At 41.2% G+C, this 16,859-nt stretch overlaps 1 protein-coding gene across 1 annotated transcript in view; it reads left to right on the top strand.

The window, feature by feature from the left end:
• Positions 1-16,859, top strand: part of MYO3A (myosin IIIA) — a 1,386,887-nt gene that overhangs the window by 891,651 nt on the left and 478,377 nt on the right. The window contains exons 30-31 of the mRNA XM_086939966.1: positions 10,768-10,848; positions 11,775-11,898. Of these exons, the coding sequence (XP_086796092.1) occupies positions 10,768-10,848; positions 11,775-11,898 (205 nt within the window). The remainder of the gene's footprint in view (positions 1-10,767; positions 10,849-11,774; positions 11,899-16,859) is intronic.

Here is a 16,859-nt window from a genome sequence, read left to right as displayed (position 1 = left end):
GACAATCAAAGCGGGACGGCAGGTAGTGCAGCTCGTTCTCCGCTGTTCCCCTGCTCACAGTTCTCACAACAGCCTCGGACCTCCTCGATACGCGTCTCCAATCTTGATCCTCTCGGTCCCCCTGGCAGGGGGGGTGGGCATGCAGAGGACTGCTTTCGGCTTTTGGCACCGCACAGCACTTCTGGCGTTCTCCGCCGTTCTCCGGCCGTTAGAATCTGCTGCTCGCTTGCTCTGCTCTCAGCTCAACTCTCTGCTGCCCTCTCACAGTCACAGTCACTTGACCCACCCACACAAGTGAGGTAGCATTTATATAGGGAGACAGGGCGGAATGCGAGTGATAGGAAGTGTGTGTGGGCCCGATGATCCCACATTTTCTCACACAGGAATGTGAGGAAAATGTGATATATCTTTTTTTGTGTGCAAAATTTGAGGTTTGCTTGGAATTCTGGGTAAGGAAATATTGGGGTATCCATGTAAGCCACACCTCCCTATACTCCCATGGATGCAAGTTTTCAGAAATTTCTGGGGTTGGTAGGTTTCCCTGGATGGCCGCAGAGCCCGGGACCAAAAACGCAGGTGACCCCTCCGCAAAATCAGGGGGTTTTGTGATCGATAATTTGTGATGCCTCCACAATATTTTGGGCCCTTCCCTGTCAGGGGTACTTGGCCCACTCACACAAGTGAGATAGCATTTTTATCAAAAGACGTGGGGGAACGCTGGGTGGCAGGAAATTTGTGCGGGCCTGGTGATCCCACAACTTTCCAACTAAGAAATGTGAGGAAACAATATGTTTTTGTTTATTAATCAAATTTATAAGGGCTTCTGGGTAAGTAAACCTTGTGACATCCACACAAAACATATCACATAGTATTCCCAAGGTGATCAAGTTCCAAAAAGATGTGACTGCAAAAGGCATTCACTACAGAGAAAGTATTTATTGACTGTAAAAAGCAAAATAAACACAAAAACATTACTGCACAGGAATTCTGGTAAGATTTGGCACAGGGTAAATAAAAGGTTAATAAAAAAATAAACCTTTATTCACCAATGACTTTATGAAATACAATCTGCAAACATCATTGTTAATAATTTCAATATTAGATCAAGGAACCACTGACTTACAGCATGTGATCTGTAAAGCCACGTCAGGGCATCAACCCTTTTACAGTCCTTTCACACACCTTTCGTGCGTCAGACACAGAAAACCATTTACAGAACCAGCTACGGACTAAACACAATACAACACTTACATTTACCAACCGTGCCATTCAAGGGCCCATCACTCTCATACACCAACAGGATAACACACCAATCTCACCACCTAGAATTCAAAAATCAGACAACTGACAAACACACCTCAAGTTAGTCAATGCACAAACTGGCTACCAACCACAAATGCACCACCAGCCAAGCATCAGTCTATATACACTGCCTGCCAAGCAAGCGCCAGCCTACAAACACTGCCAGCCAATCAAGTTCCAGCCTACATACACCGCCAAGTGCCAGTCTACGCACGCTGCCAGCCAGACGCCAGTCCACACCCACCACTTGTCAAGCATCAGTCCACTCGCACCGCCACCTGAGCGCAAGTCCACAGGCACCACCAGCCAAGCTCTAGTCCACACACACCCCCAGCTGAACGCCAGTCCACACAAACCACCAGTCAACACGCACTGCCAGCCCAAGCACTAGTCCACACACAGACACAGCCAGCCATGCACCAGTGTACACACACCACCAGCCAAACACCAGTACATGCAGACCATCAGCTGAACTCCACTTAACACAAAGACACACACATAAGCTTTCCTTGGGTCTAGTGGCTTTCTGCATCACTTGGGGGCAGATGGGTCTAACAATAAAGCTGCTCTGGCCCTGGAGTGGGGCAGAAAACGGCCAGCATATTGCCCTCATATTGGGGAGTGACCCTGACCCAAGGGGAAGCTCCCAGACATATAAATAAAGAAAATCCCTGGTGTCTAGTGGTTTATGCCCCCCTTTGGGATAGATGGGCCTAACAATAAGGCCAATATGCCCCGAGAGAGGGCGGAAAATGGGCAAAAAATTTCCCCCAAAATGGGGAGTGACCCTTGACCAAGAAGCAGCTCCCAAACATAGCAATATATTCAATCCCTGGAGTCTAGTGGGTTTTGCCCTCCCACCGGGGTCAGATGGCTCTAAAAATATGGCTGATCTGCCTCCAAGGGGGGCATAAATAGCCAAAATAATGCTCCAAAAGATGGGGAGGGCCCTTGCCTTAAAATATGGCTGGTATGCCCTCAAATTGGGGAAGAAACAGCCAAAATAATGCCCTCCAAGAAAGGAGAAGTGCTCTTGCTTAAGGGGCTGCTCTCCCACATGCCAAATAACATGCTTGGTGTCTAGTGGGTTTCTTGGCCTAAACATTTGGCTGATCTGCCCCCAAGAAGTACAGAAACGGTCAATGTTTGCCAAATTTTAAAAAGGAGACGCCCTTGCCCAAGGTGCCCAAAAAAATCCCTGGCGGCTTAGTGGGTGCATTCTTGCTGCGTGATCGTGGCACCACCCACGGAGCAGGAATACACAGCAAAGAGACACCAGGGTAAAGGAAAAGCTTTTTCCTTCCTTGCCTGTGCCTTTTTGCTGTGCACAATGTTTCCCACGAGGAAAAAAATACCAATTCCTCATAAGCGCTGGAAGCAATGACTTCCAGTGTGTCCCCTACCTGCTCTGATAATATCAAGTAGAGAAAAAAGAAATGGCAAGGAAGAAAAAATATATCTATTTCTACTCAAAAATAGGGACCTTCATATTTCCCTATTAACAGTACATAGTCCTGCTGTTTTACTTCATGAGCCTTATTCAAAACAACGAATCACATACCGCAGACACATCTTTTTCAAAGGGCATATAAGCCATATTTTACGCAAGGAGGAAAAAAATATATCTATTTCTACTCAAAAATAGGGAACTTCATACTGCCGTTTTACTTCAGGAGCCTTATTCAAAACAACGAATCACATACCGCAGACACATCTTTGAAAAAGATGTGTCTGCAGAAGGTGATTCGTCTGAAGTCAACTCAATGTTATCATTAGGGCTGACTTGGTGAAAGTTGGGATCACCCAGAAAAACACTGTAACCAGTATATAATACATGGGATCCTGTATATTTGCAAGTCTCTCATTTATTTATATTCGGCAACTTGTGACGCACCTAGTTACCAATTATGAAGAAAATACTTCAGAATGTGACTATTATATGTTTTTACAGTCGAGTTTTGACATCAAAAAGCCTGCATGCTCTCTTTCATATGAAATAGCTTTGTGGGAAAGGTGATGTTCTGATCATGTATTATATGAGATAATGTACACCTGGCATACATGATCAGGATATTACAAGTCATCTCCGAGTTTCATAACCTTATAAAGTAGTTTAACCTTTCGCCTCCTTCCTCTGCATGCGGGGACTTGTAGTTTCCTTATATTGTACGACAGTGGGTACTTTACCCTTATATAAATTATAAAAGGCTATAACAGAAATTGTTACCAAAGAGGGATACTAGTGCCCACACCTCAGTTTTTTCTGGTATAAAATGTTTGCTACATATAATATTCATACCTCTATTGTGATTATCTTCAATTGAGGGGTAAGACGTTGCAAAGCCAAATGGTTTTCAACTTTGCATTATTATTTTTAATTGTTAGCTTATTCAAATTTCAAAAACCAATGAGTGTCCCTGATCACCACTGGAAGCATTCCTACAGTGCCTCTAGGCCATGAACATACTGCTGCAACTTAGCAGCTACTTGATGTCTGCTCTCTGAGCCACTTGTGGTCTATTCCCATCTATTCTGAGTCCTAGGGTGTGACTTCCAGCGACAGGAAATGAGATGTGCCTGGCTGCTGGGCAGCTGCTGTTTTATTAGCCTGCTCTAGTACTGAGATCTAAGGAAAGCCTTGACCATGATAGGTAGAATTCATGCTCTTCAGCCAACTTCCGGTTGCCTAAACGTCATCCTTCGTGGGTTGGACATCTGGCTGCTGGGATTCAAGGATGGCTAAAGCTAAATTCTAACTTAGTCAAAGTTTATTGAGGAAGTGAACATGTGTACTTCTTCATAATGGGTGAGTTTCATGAGTTTGCTGCTGAAAGTTTAATTTCCTAATTTAACAAAAAGGTAAGTGCTCTCATATGCTTATTGTCTAAGTTACATTTTGGGCAAAAATATATAGAGATGTTAGTGAAAGAGTAAGAGATGAAATTCTAACAAATTGTTAAGACAGTGTTCAGTGGCGATAGCACAATAAAAGAAGTAGAAGCTTGGGGCCTTCTCTTTTGGCTTATTTATGGCTAGAGCTCTAACTATAACACCCTTACGTTGCTTGCTTGGATTCATGTTTGAAAATATATGAAATCCATTGCCATTAAAATAAATCTATCACAAAAAATTATTAAGGTATGTTTTTGTGGTTGCTTAGTGCCATTTTCGATATGTTAAATTCTGCACTGCTGAGGTACTTATTACTATCAGTCTCATTTTGAATGCCCCTGTAAAGCGTTCTGTCCCCTCTACAGAATTGCTGATACCAAGTGTACCAATAACTGAGATGGCATAACTAGCCATTGCAAGTGCCACCCCTGAGGGTCTCCTGAAAATGAGCAGTTACCAAACGAATCCGTAATTCTGCATCTGATTCTTGCACTAATTACTCATTTCCCAGGTTGTTTTATTCTAGAAATTTCACCTGGTTGGAACAAATAGAATGATAGTCAACATTTCATCTTTCTGCATCCAATATTTAAGTTACTTCACTTCTTTACTTTTATAAAGAAATGTAGTAGAAATGTATTGTTTTTCAAATCCTATGAAGTGTAGCTTTTACCCATAATCATTTAAAAATTCAAGGTATCTAATGTTATCACTGGCTACTTATATAGTAATAGGCCAATTTTGTTTTCTTAAAGTAAATCACAGCTGTGAATTTTCACATACACATTCATATCACACTCAAGTTAGCTGCTTCTAATCACTGAATTTTTCTTTAGAAATGGGCCATTCTGTTCCAGAGATGCACCTTTATTTGCTTTGAGAAATACATTAATTTAATTTCTTACAAGTGAACCTACAATAGAGCATGTGAGGTCAAAAAGATGTAACATGATATACAATGCCGACTTTTTATCAAACATTCAATTGGCTTGACATTATGAAAGAAAAGGGAAGTAAATAATTGTTCATAGAAAATTGTTTATGTTCACAGGGATGTTAAATCTAATGAAAGTGGGGTAGATAAAGTGGGAGAAAGCACCAACAAAAAATAGAAATGGGGAAAAGTTGGATAGTCAAGGAAGTGTCTTTAAAAATCATCTGAATTTGAGGATAAGTCTCATCATTGTACTGTCAAATTTACTTGTCAACTTTTAAACGAAGTGATGGATTACAGGGTAAATAGTCAAAGTCCTTCATCTATCAGCCCTCTCTGCTCTTATCAGGTTTCACTTGAGAAATCCTGTATTAAGTTGAGGATGCCTTCTCCATCACATCACATACCTTCAGTCAGGCTGCTGTTCTTGACATCCACTGATATTCTGTTTGTTTGGTGTCTTTCCCCTTGACTTGGTCCTTTATCTTTACATGTCTAATTATTGCTAGATAACACATTTTTTTTATTTCGTAGTAGATGTCAGAAGTCTTTTCTTCATGGCTTTGCGTTTTTTTTTAATTGAAAGAGTGCTATTTTCCAAGAAAAGCTTTGAAAAACAATCTCGTAGGCCCTGGCCAACTGTGTATATTTCCCAAGTTCTCCTTATTCGATTTAGAAACTCTGTCCTTCAGAATATCACTCACCGTAACGGGGGATATGTTGTAGATCTACTCATCACCTCCCACCCCCATTTCTGACTTAGTGCCTCATTTCAAGATTGTTTTTCCTAGCTAGGTCGGAAGCTCACTCATTTCAGGATTTTTCAAGTAAGTCTCATAAAATTGGATGGTTTTTGGAGCTCAGTATTTTCCAGCCATGATATGTATTGCTTTTGATCAATTTCCTGTCCCTCACAACCTGACATAATCCTCAAAACACATGGGTGACATACATATTTGCGTATCATACTTTGTATGCCTCATCCGAGGTGGGGAATTTTCACCCCAAGTGACTGCTGCAGGTATCAACCACCCACCTAAATCTCTTCTCTAAGACAGGCAAACATTGAGTACTCAAACCTGAGGGAATGTATCTCGTGAGCCCCTGTGAGAAAAACTATATGTGATCCTGATCTGTTCCCAATCAGTATCATCACAAGTTCCCTTTCCTTTGACAATAAAGAGACATGTAACACCATTTGGAGATCCACAACTAGCTCTTCCTCACGCTTGTTCTTGCACCACTTTTCCTCATGTCATAATACCTGTGGTGTTGCCGCATCATACTGGGAGTCCTGTCCTACACTTTAACTCTCAAGATGTGTATGTGGGTTGAATATTTTTGTCTGGACTGATGTCTCAAAATACTTTTTATATTATATTTCATCTGGAGCCTATATCCACACATGCATTCACAGCAATCAGTTCCTTCTCAAATTAAATATCAAACACTTATAAAGAACTCTTTCAAACGTAAGGGCCAACGTGTTTCAGCACTTTACGAAATAAAGTTCTTTCAATCAATGCCAATGGCTACTTGAATAACAAGAGTTGAGTGACAAATAAAACAGCACACATCTGTAATTGATCTATGATCAGCAAACATGAATGAATTACCTATTATAGAGCTAAGACCTAGGTAATGGCATCTTAATGAAAAAAGTACCAAAACTGCTAGACTGGTCTGCTGTGACCTAAAAGAGCGTTGGGCGTATCCACATAGCAGACTGTTGATATTGAGTGCAACAAGTCCTGGCAAAGAACTACAACTAAGAATGAATACACAACAAGCAAGGCAATCTCTAATCAACATAAAGGGCATGTAAGAAAAACACTAAATGGGACAATCATCGGTCTGAGACGTTTATGTAAATAAAGACGGCTCCGACTTTACAGTTTTAAGAATTTTTGAAAATAAGCACCCAATATCGCCCATTGGGGTATTCCTTAGTTTTTTATTCCTGAGTTGCCCAAAGATGCACTCGTTACCAATGCAACAAAGGTAGCGCATTAAATCCCAACACTTGTGAACAGAATTCCTATTTGATGTGCTTCAATTACACAGTGTGGTTTTCATGCCTGTGATCAACAAAAGGGCCTGGAGAAGCATGTCTGATTTGTCTGCTATTTCTAGAGCAACAGTGGTCCCATGCAAAAGGGATATACGAGCACAAATAAATATAGACACAATGGAAGCTATATTCAGTAATGACTTGTCCAGCCGGACAGAGGTCCAATTTTTACTTAGAAAGGGGTTCACACAAAGATACCTTCAACAGTTCTACGAAGTAGGGCACAAGCCTGTACCCAAACGTATACAGATTGGCATGGTGAAGAAAGTAGTCAAGAGATAGAACAGAGTTTTTAGGCAGAAGCTGTAGATTTCTGTAGGTTACACAATAACAGAAATTCAATTGAACACCATTACTAACCTAACATAGAAGTTACACATTCACAGTATATGGTGTTTAAGAAGTCGACGGCGTTTCGATCCCATTAAAGAGTCAGAGGGATCATCATCAGGACCAGAGGTCCTATGCTGACTCGAATGGGTGCCCTTGTTGTTCTTTATAATTTGATTTGTCTGCTATAGCACAATTTTTGATTATGGAAGTCCCCCAGGCAAACTACGATTGAGTAAAAACTTAATTTAATGTAATTTCAGTTAGAATACATCATACAAGCACCATGATTACTCTGAGTGAAAAGGGTTCAAAACACTTAGATTTAAACGAGGCATGACCCCTAATGTCTCTACCATTTACTTACTGGCTTTGGAGGTCTAAATGTCAAGTAAACTCTTTAAATTTCAGTGAGGCAAGCAGATGTCACTCAGTAATCGGAACATGTAAAATGTTAATACATTTCTAGCCAATTAGGATAGTTTTATTTTGAAAACGTTAACATCATAGACATTTTATTAGGGTGTGTCTGAAATTAGAGGAAAAGCTACACACATTTATTTTTCTTTCAATTGAGAAATTATTGTAAAACCTATAAAAGGTAGAAAATTATTGTTCTGATACACCTAAACATTTGTATTTCTATTATGACGTAACATTTTTATTTTTACAGTTTTTTTTTTACTGATTGATCTGAAACGTAGTAATAAAAATCTGTCTACTACAGATATTTAGTTGATACATTCCTAAATCAATTGGTATTTCCAACAATCGGGTGTGGGGGTAGGCAGAGTAGTACGGGAGGGAGGGAAATAGGATGAAAGCAATAGGAAAATAAAATTAGATCCAGTCAGAGGCGGCTCCTCCGTTAAGGCGGAGGAGCGTTGCCCCGCTGAAAAAATGTCCCCAGGCATAGAAAAAATTAAAATGGTAATACATTTCCATTTTATTTTTCAAAACCCCATCCTGAGCCAAGTGTCAGGATGGGGAGCAGGGCTTTCTGCTTTCTGCTGCTGCAAGTCAGTCTCACTCCTCAGCAAAAGGTTTTATTAGTGGATAGGGGCTCAATTAAAGGATAATATAAGGATATTTACCCCGGCTGGAGGAGCATCACTGGAGTGTGACCAACTTGGGCGCCAGCTCTCTGGTGCCCAAGGGATTAACTGTTGAAGCTGTTTTTAATGAATAGAATGTTTACTAAATAATGGATGATGGTAAATCTGTTCACGGTTGTTTCGACTGCCATTATGATAGCGAGCAATGGAAAGAGAATGAGAAAAAGGTTGTTACAAGTGACCTAGGCCACTCCATAGTGCTACGAGTGTAACTACGAGTGTAACCTAGTTGAGATAAATGTGAAACTAGATGTACTTTTAAATGCAGATTGAAGGGTGTCAGTTACAGTTACATAAACCAGCTCCACTCACCCTCATTTAGAGAGTATCACCTGCTTTGGGCTGATCCTTTATCTTCAAACAAGCAAAATCTGGTCAATTAACTGATGTGTTAAAGAATTTTTACATTTGTTAAAAGTTTTTCGAGCATGTTTTTTTTGTCTTGTGTAGTCTAATATGTATGTTATTATGTGTGAAAGCAATTTTATTGTATTGAGTTTTATTTTGTTGGTGTTTTACTGTTGATCTCCTTGTAGATCTAAAACTTTACAATATTAAATCTTGAAAACATTCTTCATTCGCCCATATATTTCCATCTCATTTAATTTAATGAGATCACTCTCCAATCCCACTCCATCTCACCCTCCTTGGAGCTCCATGAGCTATCATGCAGACATGAGCTAAGGCACATTCAGCACACGATTGGGAATGTGCCATAACTTTAATCAATGATGCTAAATTGACCTCTGGAAAAATATCAATACTGGCATCAAAGGACAAACCAAGATGTGTTGCCTCAGCTTGACCTTAGATAGCCCCTGCAATAGGGATGCACTGGATGTGGAATGTATTGTTGGGGTTTCCATTACAAGTTGGACAGAACTGTGTCCATTGGAAGGGTAAATAAAGCCCCAGTGATTACTGGTTTTCACAGGAGCAAAACCTACTGAGTTTATACGCACATTTTCTTGCTTCTGAAATCAGCTGGACAATATGCACAGAAGTTGGTCCAGAAGAGGGAAAACGTGCAGAATTTAACCCAGATAAACCAGATCCCAAATAATATATATCCAATTCTGGGCTAAGCAATCAAAATGGGAAGTAACTTGGGTGGCGATACCAGCCAGAACTGGTATCATCAGCACACTTACCTCCAATTAACAGCTGACTTGTTATGTGGCCATTATTGTTTTTGCACATCTTTCAAAGAAGCCACATCTTTTAAAAGGTGACAGTGCCAGCTTCAGGGCAGTGCAACCGGTGCGGCTTCACTGGGTATTGACTTGGAGAGGGAACTGACCTCAGGATGGCGCTGTGTTTAGCAATCGGGTACGATTTAAAAGCACCTACTGCAGAATTCTCTGTGTGTCCAGCTTTCATACAGCAATAAAAAGTTCATGATAACTTTTGTGACTAATGTTCCTGCTAGAGAGAGAGATTAGAGTTTTGTCTAATGGAGGGTTTGACTCAGCGCAGAGAGTTAATATGCCTGCTGCAAGGAACAGATCTGTATTTAAGTGGATATTTGTGTGGATTAGTAAAGCGAGCCTTTGCCAGCGCTTTAAATCAAATAAAATGTATTTGAGAGAGGTGCTATGGTGGGATGAGGAGCTCTTTTGCCAGGTGGTAGTGAGGGAATCTAAGGAGGAGGTCATAAGGGGAAGGAGGGGGCAAAAAAGATTGTCTCACCAGGCACGACCAGTGCTAAAGCCAGCCCTGAAAGGTGGCATACTGATTTGAGAGGAGTTATGAGGGATGATCTGAGAATCCCTCAAATCCAGCAGGAAGCAATCCATGTTTTTCCATATGGACTAACTATGAGGTATGTGCATGGTTGCTCTGAACATATTAAGCATCTTGAACCAGATAGTAACTCTTAATCTTTGACCCACTCGTGCCTTTTTTCAACAAAAACAGGAAAGGAACTGATTGATTTATAACTTTTTCAGGTACTTGAACAGCCATAATATATGAATTGCTCCATGCAGATCTCATTCAGTGTACAGTTAAAATGTATATATTTTGTTAAACTTTTACCAAAACTGTGCATTATAATTTCCTTATTTTTGTTTTGATTTGTGCGTTGCATTACAATTTTATCTAACATTTAACTCATTTTAAAGCTTACAGAGGCTATGCAGTGCGCAAAGAGCACAAGATTTCAAAAAATAAGATGGAAGAATTAATTATTAAATTTCAAGCAGGTAACGATTTTTTCATGTGATAACAATGATAATACGTTTATTGTTTGTACATGGTTAATAAAAACCTTTAGAAAATTGTAAAAACACCAATATATACATTTTAAAAGACGTGTGTACTTAGGCATATCAGATTAAATTAAATTAATAGTGAAGAATTAATTGAGATCAGTTGGTGCTAGTCCTCGTGGCCGTGTAATGTTCGTCAAGCATTGTTTAGTCTTTTCTTTGCCGAATCAAAGAACCTCAGGACCTGACAGTTCAATTTAGTGTTATAGGTGTTAAAGCACAATTTGATTGCCTGCCTGCAGGACCGAAGGGCATATAGTTTAAAGAATGGTAGTAAAAAGTTATGCCTCAGGTCTTTTAGTCTAGGACAGATGCAAATCATATGGACAATGTCCTCCTTGGCGGTTTTACACAGGCGACTCTGCTGCAAAGAGTTGTTTCTTTCCCACTGTGGGAGGTGAGGGAGTATGGGGATCACGCCTAGGCGTAGTTTAAGCAGCTTTTCTTTGAGTTCCCTTTTCATACCGATGTTGAGGTATGCTTGCGGTTTAATTTTTCCATAGTCACCCAATGTTAACCAGGATCTAGCAAACAGGGTGGGCCCTGTTTGCTAGATCCTGGTTGTCTTCGATCAGTGAGATAATGCGGGCCGATTTTTTGGCGATTTGTTTTTAGGAACAAAAGGTCTATTGATGTTTCCCAGATGTCGGTCAGGCAAGGACTTGGATAGATTCAAATAGGTAGTCTCTGGGGGAGAATTTGCGTTGCCGATGTAGCTTTTGCCATACGTTGGAATTTAGGGAGCCCGTCTCTGCGATTTTGTCATGTGTTTATACTGCAGCATGTTTCCCCTTTTGCAAGATGGACCTATATTTATCAATGTATCCATTCATTTAAAAAAACTCTTTCTTTGTTTACAGTTGCGAGAGGATACTTAATCAGAAAGACAATCATGGACTTAATAAATAAGAAAAATGAAGCTGCAACAACAATTCAGTCTCATTACAGGGGTTTTAAGCAAAGGAGGAGTTTCAAAAGGAAAAGGTAAATTTTATGTTATATGGATTTTATGTCCAAAGTAATAAGGTATCAAAGTAAATAATTAACATTGTAATGTATTCTTTAGAGCACAAAGCACAGAATAATCCACAGAGAAGCATCTTGGTTATAAAGACAACCAAAGAGGGCATCATCAAAGGTTAAAAAAGTACTTACAATAGTAGGTAGAAGATCTGTAGAGATACAGGTGCCAGTGTCAATATGGTGAGAGATACACTAGTTTCCCCAGAACAATACTTGACTGGAAAAACCTGTCTAGTTACCAACGCTGACAGTGTCACAACTAACCAGTTAGTTAAATTCTTTTACTGTATAGTTAATAAAAACCATTACAAAAGTTAAAATACAATAATATTTAGAAAACTGGTCAAGGATTATGTACGTAAAAAAAAACCTAGGGTAGAAATGTCCTTAGAGCCTAAAAAAGCAGGGACAAATACAGTCGGCACAGTCACACAAAAGAAGATTCTGTGTTTGTCGTTTAGGTCTTTTCAATAGTTCCTCTTTTTTTTCTCGAAATTAGTGATGAATGTGACTGCCCTACATTTAAGTTGGGGGTCGGTCGAGCACAGGACTTGGATGATCGCGGAACGACAAGTGAGAATTCCATATTCCTTGAACTTCACTTTTAACCTGTTCTGGCGTTCCTGGGCCAGTGCGGGACAGATGCAAATCAGATGAATGAAGTCTTCTATCCCGCACCACATAAGTCACACTCCTTGGAGTCTTGAGACCTCCATTTAGGTTGATCGGCGTTTGTTGGCAGGTTGCCCATCCGTAGGCCGAGGTATCCAAGTTTGATATGTGATGAAAATGCAAGTCCTAAGTAAGCAGACGGCACAGACTTTTTGTATGATTTTATTGTCATCCAGGCGTGTGAGCAATGGCTCAGTGCTTTCTTGTCAATAATCAGTGAGTGCATATTGGCCGCCTTCTTTACAGCCTGTTTAAACGTTGGAACTGGTAGCTTAGTTTCTCACAGTGCTACTAGTTCAGGGGTTTCAAGTGAGAGTTGCAAGTATTTGTCATACTGGGAGTTCGGACTGTTGAGCATTGTTTCCCACATAGCACGGTTGACCTCAGTTTCCTGACTCATCCTGTACGCCGTACCAGAACTTAACTGTCTCGGATTTTTTTAGTAGTACTTGGGCCTGCAGGCCGAACTCGAGTCGCACCTGCGCTGATGATGCGTTAGGTGGTAAGCCGAATACACGCTTGTAGATTCTCGTTTGAATCTTGTGTATAAGTTCAGCGCTCCTTCCATGATGTAATACACTGCTGTAAGCTATTGTTGGTAGTAGCTTAGTTTTCATGCCGGTTAGGAGGGGGTTGTACAAAGGGCCTTTAAGTTGGTTTGATAGAATAATAAATGCATGTAACAAAGCTGTTCCCTTCCTTTCGATGGTATTGAAGTGCGAGGAAAAATTAAGGCGCTTGTCCAGTTGTATCCCCAGATATTTATAATTTTCTACTACTTCCAGTTTGTTGTCGTCTATTGTAAAGGTTGGTGATACATTACGGCATTGAGTTATTATCATGATTTTAGATTTCTTGCTGTTTATTTCTATAAGGTTCTGTTTTATGTATCCGGCCCGTTCTTTCAAGAGACGCTGCAGGCCTATTTTTGTTTGGCTGAGGAGGATCACGTTGTCGGCATAGGAAAGATGTGTTAAGCGAAGGTTTCCTAGCCACGGTGGATGGGCATTGATCCTATCTAGCCTTGGTGTCAGGTCGGCCATGAACAAGTTGAATAGATGGGGGGCCAAAACGCAGCCTTGTTTTAGGCCATCAAAGGTGCTGATCTTCCGAGTTAGCCGCTGACCATTATCGATCTTTACCTGCATCCAGGTGTTGGTGTACAGGTCCATTATTGGATTTAAAATGGAGTCCAGCAGGCCCTCCTGCTTCAATTTAGACCAGAGTAGTTGCCTGCTGGCACGGTTGAATGCCGCCTTAAAGTCTATAAAACAGGCGTACAGGGCTTGGTGATTTTGTAGACTTTTTTCAGATATTAAACTTATCGCCATAGCATTTGCCATGGTACCTGTGCCGCTGCGGAACCCTGTCTGGTTTATCGGGTTCTTGTTACTGACTTCGGACCATTGGGCAAGGTCGGCTAACACCAAGGAAGCATAATATTTAGCTTTGGCGTCGATGAGTGCTATCAGGCGGTAGTTAGCTGGGTTTTTACGATCTCCGCCTTTGTAGATGGGATTAATGATAGCCCCTCTCCAGCTTTCTGGGAGCCGACTTGTGGTATTAATTGACCGGAACAAGAGGTTGAAGTTGCTGGCCCAATAGTCGGGGTCTTCCTTGTAAATTGCCTCGGGGAGACCATTTGGTCCTGGGGCACTGTCTTGCCTGCTTCTTTTAATTATTTGCAGTAGTTGAGTTTCATCATCTGTCCGTGTTCTTTGATCTGGGCCTTCCTGTTGGTTACCCGGGCTGTTTGACTGAGCGCAGGCAGTGCTCTTCGGGCCGCTATGTTTGGTGATTTATATACTGTAGCTGCTGTCACAGGCATCATTGATTTCATTGAGAAGGTGTCAACTAGGTGCTGGACCCATCCATTTTCATTGATGCATGTCATACTTATTGTTTGTGCTGGTCTTTTTAATGAATTGACTTGCCACCAGAAAGCTCTTGAATCAGATTTTTTATGTTGTATAGTATTTTAGTCCAAAAGTCGGTGACTCAGTTATTTTTCTCAGTCCAGATTAGTTTCTTATATTTTTTCCTTGTTGATCGGACTAATTGCCAGACGTTGGAATTTGGATTGTGTCCTTGTGCTTGCCTTGTGAACTTCCGCAGATTTCTTCTCAAGGAAAGTGTGGACTTTGTCAAAATGGTCTTCGGCAGTTTATTTAAGACGGCAGACCAGGTTTCAGCACACAGATTTTTTCCTTGAGTCAGTGTTAGGAGTAGCTTCTTAGCGGCCAGCGCTATTTGTGGTAATGAATTACTCATCCACCTTAACCGCTTCAGGTTAATTGTTGAGGTTTCACCCGCTATCGTCGGTGCCTGTGAATGTTCCAACAAAGCCAATTTTATTTCAATGTGCTGCATTGAATTGTCGCTATCCAAAGTGCATATTATTTTGAACTTTTTAATTAGTCTTAATAGAGATAGCGAAACTATGGTATAATCCAAGATTGTACTTGTGCTGTGGCCAATATAGGTCGTAGAAGGCGGTTTATCCTGGTCTATTCTTCTATTTAACAACCGCAGCCCCAGGCGCTCAAGGTCCCACATCAACTGCCTGCCAACTTTGTCTGTCTTCTTTGCTGGTGGAATCTCCTGTGTGTCAGCGCCCCAGAATTCATTAGCAGTGATGATGTTATCCCCTTCTTCCGGGCGGTGAAACAAATTAGCGTTAAAATCGCCTGTTAGGATTATCTCCCATGCTGGTTGTTCGAGACGGAAGGCAGATACAACGTTGATAAGGCATGCAAAGAGGTATTTTTTAACTGTATGTTTTGGGTGAGCGTATATGTTGATTAAGATAACAGTTCCAGTTTTAGCTTGTGGAATCTTTTCAAGTTTGATGATTTGCATATCTGCCGTGGGTGCTGCCAATTGGGTGGCTTTGATGTTTAATGCAGTGGTTATGTAGACTGACAGTCCGCCCTTAGCTCGCCCATATCGCTGAGAGCGGGTTGCACTGACATGAAAGGACAATCTACCTGGTACGTCAATTGGCTCCATTAACCACGTTTCCTGCAGGCCTATGATGTCAGAGGTGGCCCAAGTATCAGTTTTTCTGTTGTCGTTTAAGATTTCTCTTGCACCGGCGATGTTCCAAGAAAGCAGTTTTATTGATTTTCGCTGGGTTTTTGCCATCCGGCTGTAGGTTCAGACTTCATTTGTACTCAGATGTTGCCTTCTCTGTTGTTCATGGATAACAGATTCTGCACCCCTGGCGCCTTGCAATACCGAATATATGGGTCGACTTGCCCACGTGCAGTCTTCTTTCTTGGCACGCTTTCTTAGTAGGGGAGACGGATAACCTGTCTTTACCTCTTCTTTGAGAGTAATTCCCCACTCTTCAAATTTGGCCGTTTCAGTAAGGATATTCTTGACGATACCAGCATTCCTCCAAGTTGCAAGAGTGCCTTCCTTAGCTGTGTTATTTGCGAGAGTAATAAATTCTATTGTTAGTAGGTCGGTTGATGTTATGTGGTTGAGGCTTGGAATTGCAGAGGTCAAGTGGAGGATGTTTCCTCGGTTTAAATAGTCTTGTGTACCTTGTGTTTTATAGTTAGGGATGAAGAGTACCTTCCCACTGTTGTTGTTTGCGTATCGTACGATCGCTCATGGGTTAGCTGTGTGTGGTCATTTGTCCAAATTCTCCTCAATTGGAGGCTTTCAGGATCCTTTTTGTCGTCACGTAAATATTTTGTTATTTGGCTACGGGCATCCTTCTGTAGTTGTTCAATTGGCCGGCTTGCTTTGGCCTTAGCTTCCAGACATGCTCCTTGTTGACCATACAATCCCATATTGTGCGCATGTTCACTTGTGACGATCGCACCATGAGTTCCTATCCTTGCTGTAATTGCAGGTCCTGCGGTATGTTGCTGAGCATTATGGTCTGTGACTATCTTTAATTGTAAATGGTCGTAGATGTTCTTGTCGACTTTTGCTACTACTTGTCTGGCAATTTTTTGTCCCTTTTCGCTGATGTGAAATTCGCGCTTGGGATTGGGTGCGGGATAAAGGGTATTTTGTGTTTGTGGTCTGCACCTTTGGTCACCTCCCATGTGCATCCCTGCTTTTTTGCCTCATGCTTGCTGTGTTCCTGCTCTTTGGTGCCATGTTTGATGATTTGCTGGGGAGTACGTACTTTTTGTTGAGGCTTGCTCCCCGTGTTTTGTGGTTCACACTTTGGATTCCCTGAGTTCCTGTTTATTTGCGCGAAGTCACAATCCGATATTTCCAGACTCCAGTCT

The sequence above is a fragment of the Lissotriton vulgaris genome, chromosome 10 (genome assembly GCF_964263255.1).
Source record: "Lissotriton vulgaris chromosome 10, aLisVul1.2, whole genome shotgun sequence".
NCBI classification, from domain to species: domain Eukaryota; kingdom Metazoa; phylum Chordata; class Amphibia; order Caudata; family Salamandridae; genus Lissotriton; species Lissotriton vulgaris.
This window is presented reverse-complemented; position numbering and strand designations above follow the sequence as displayed.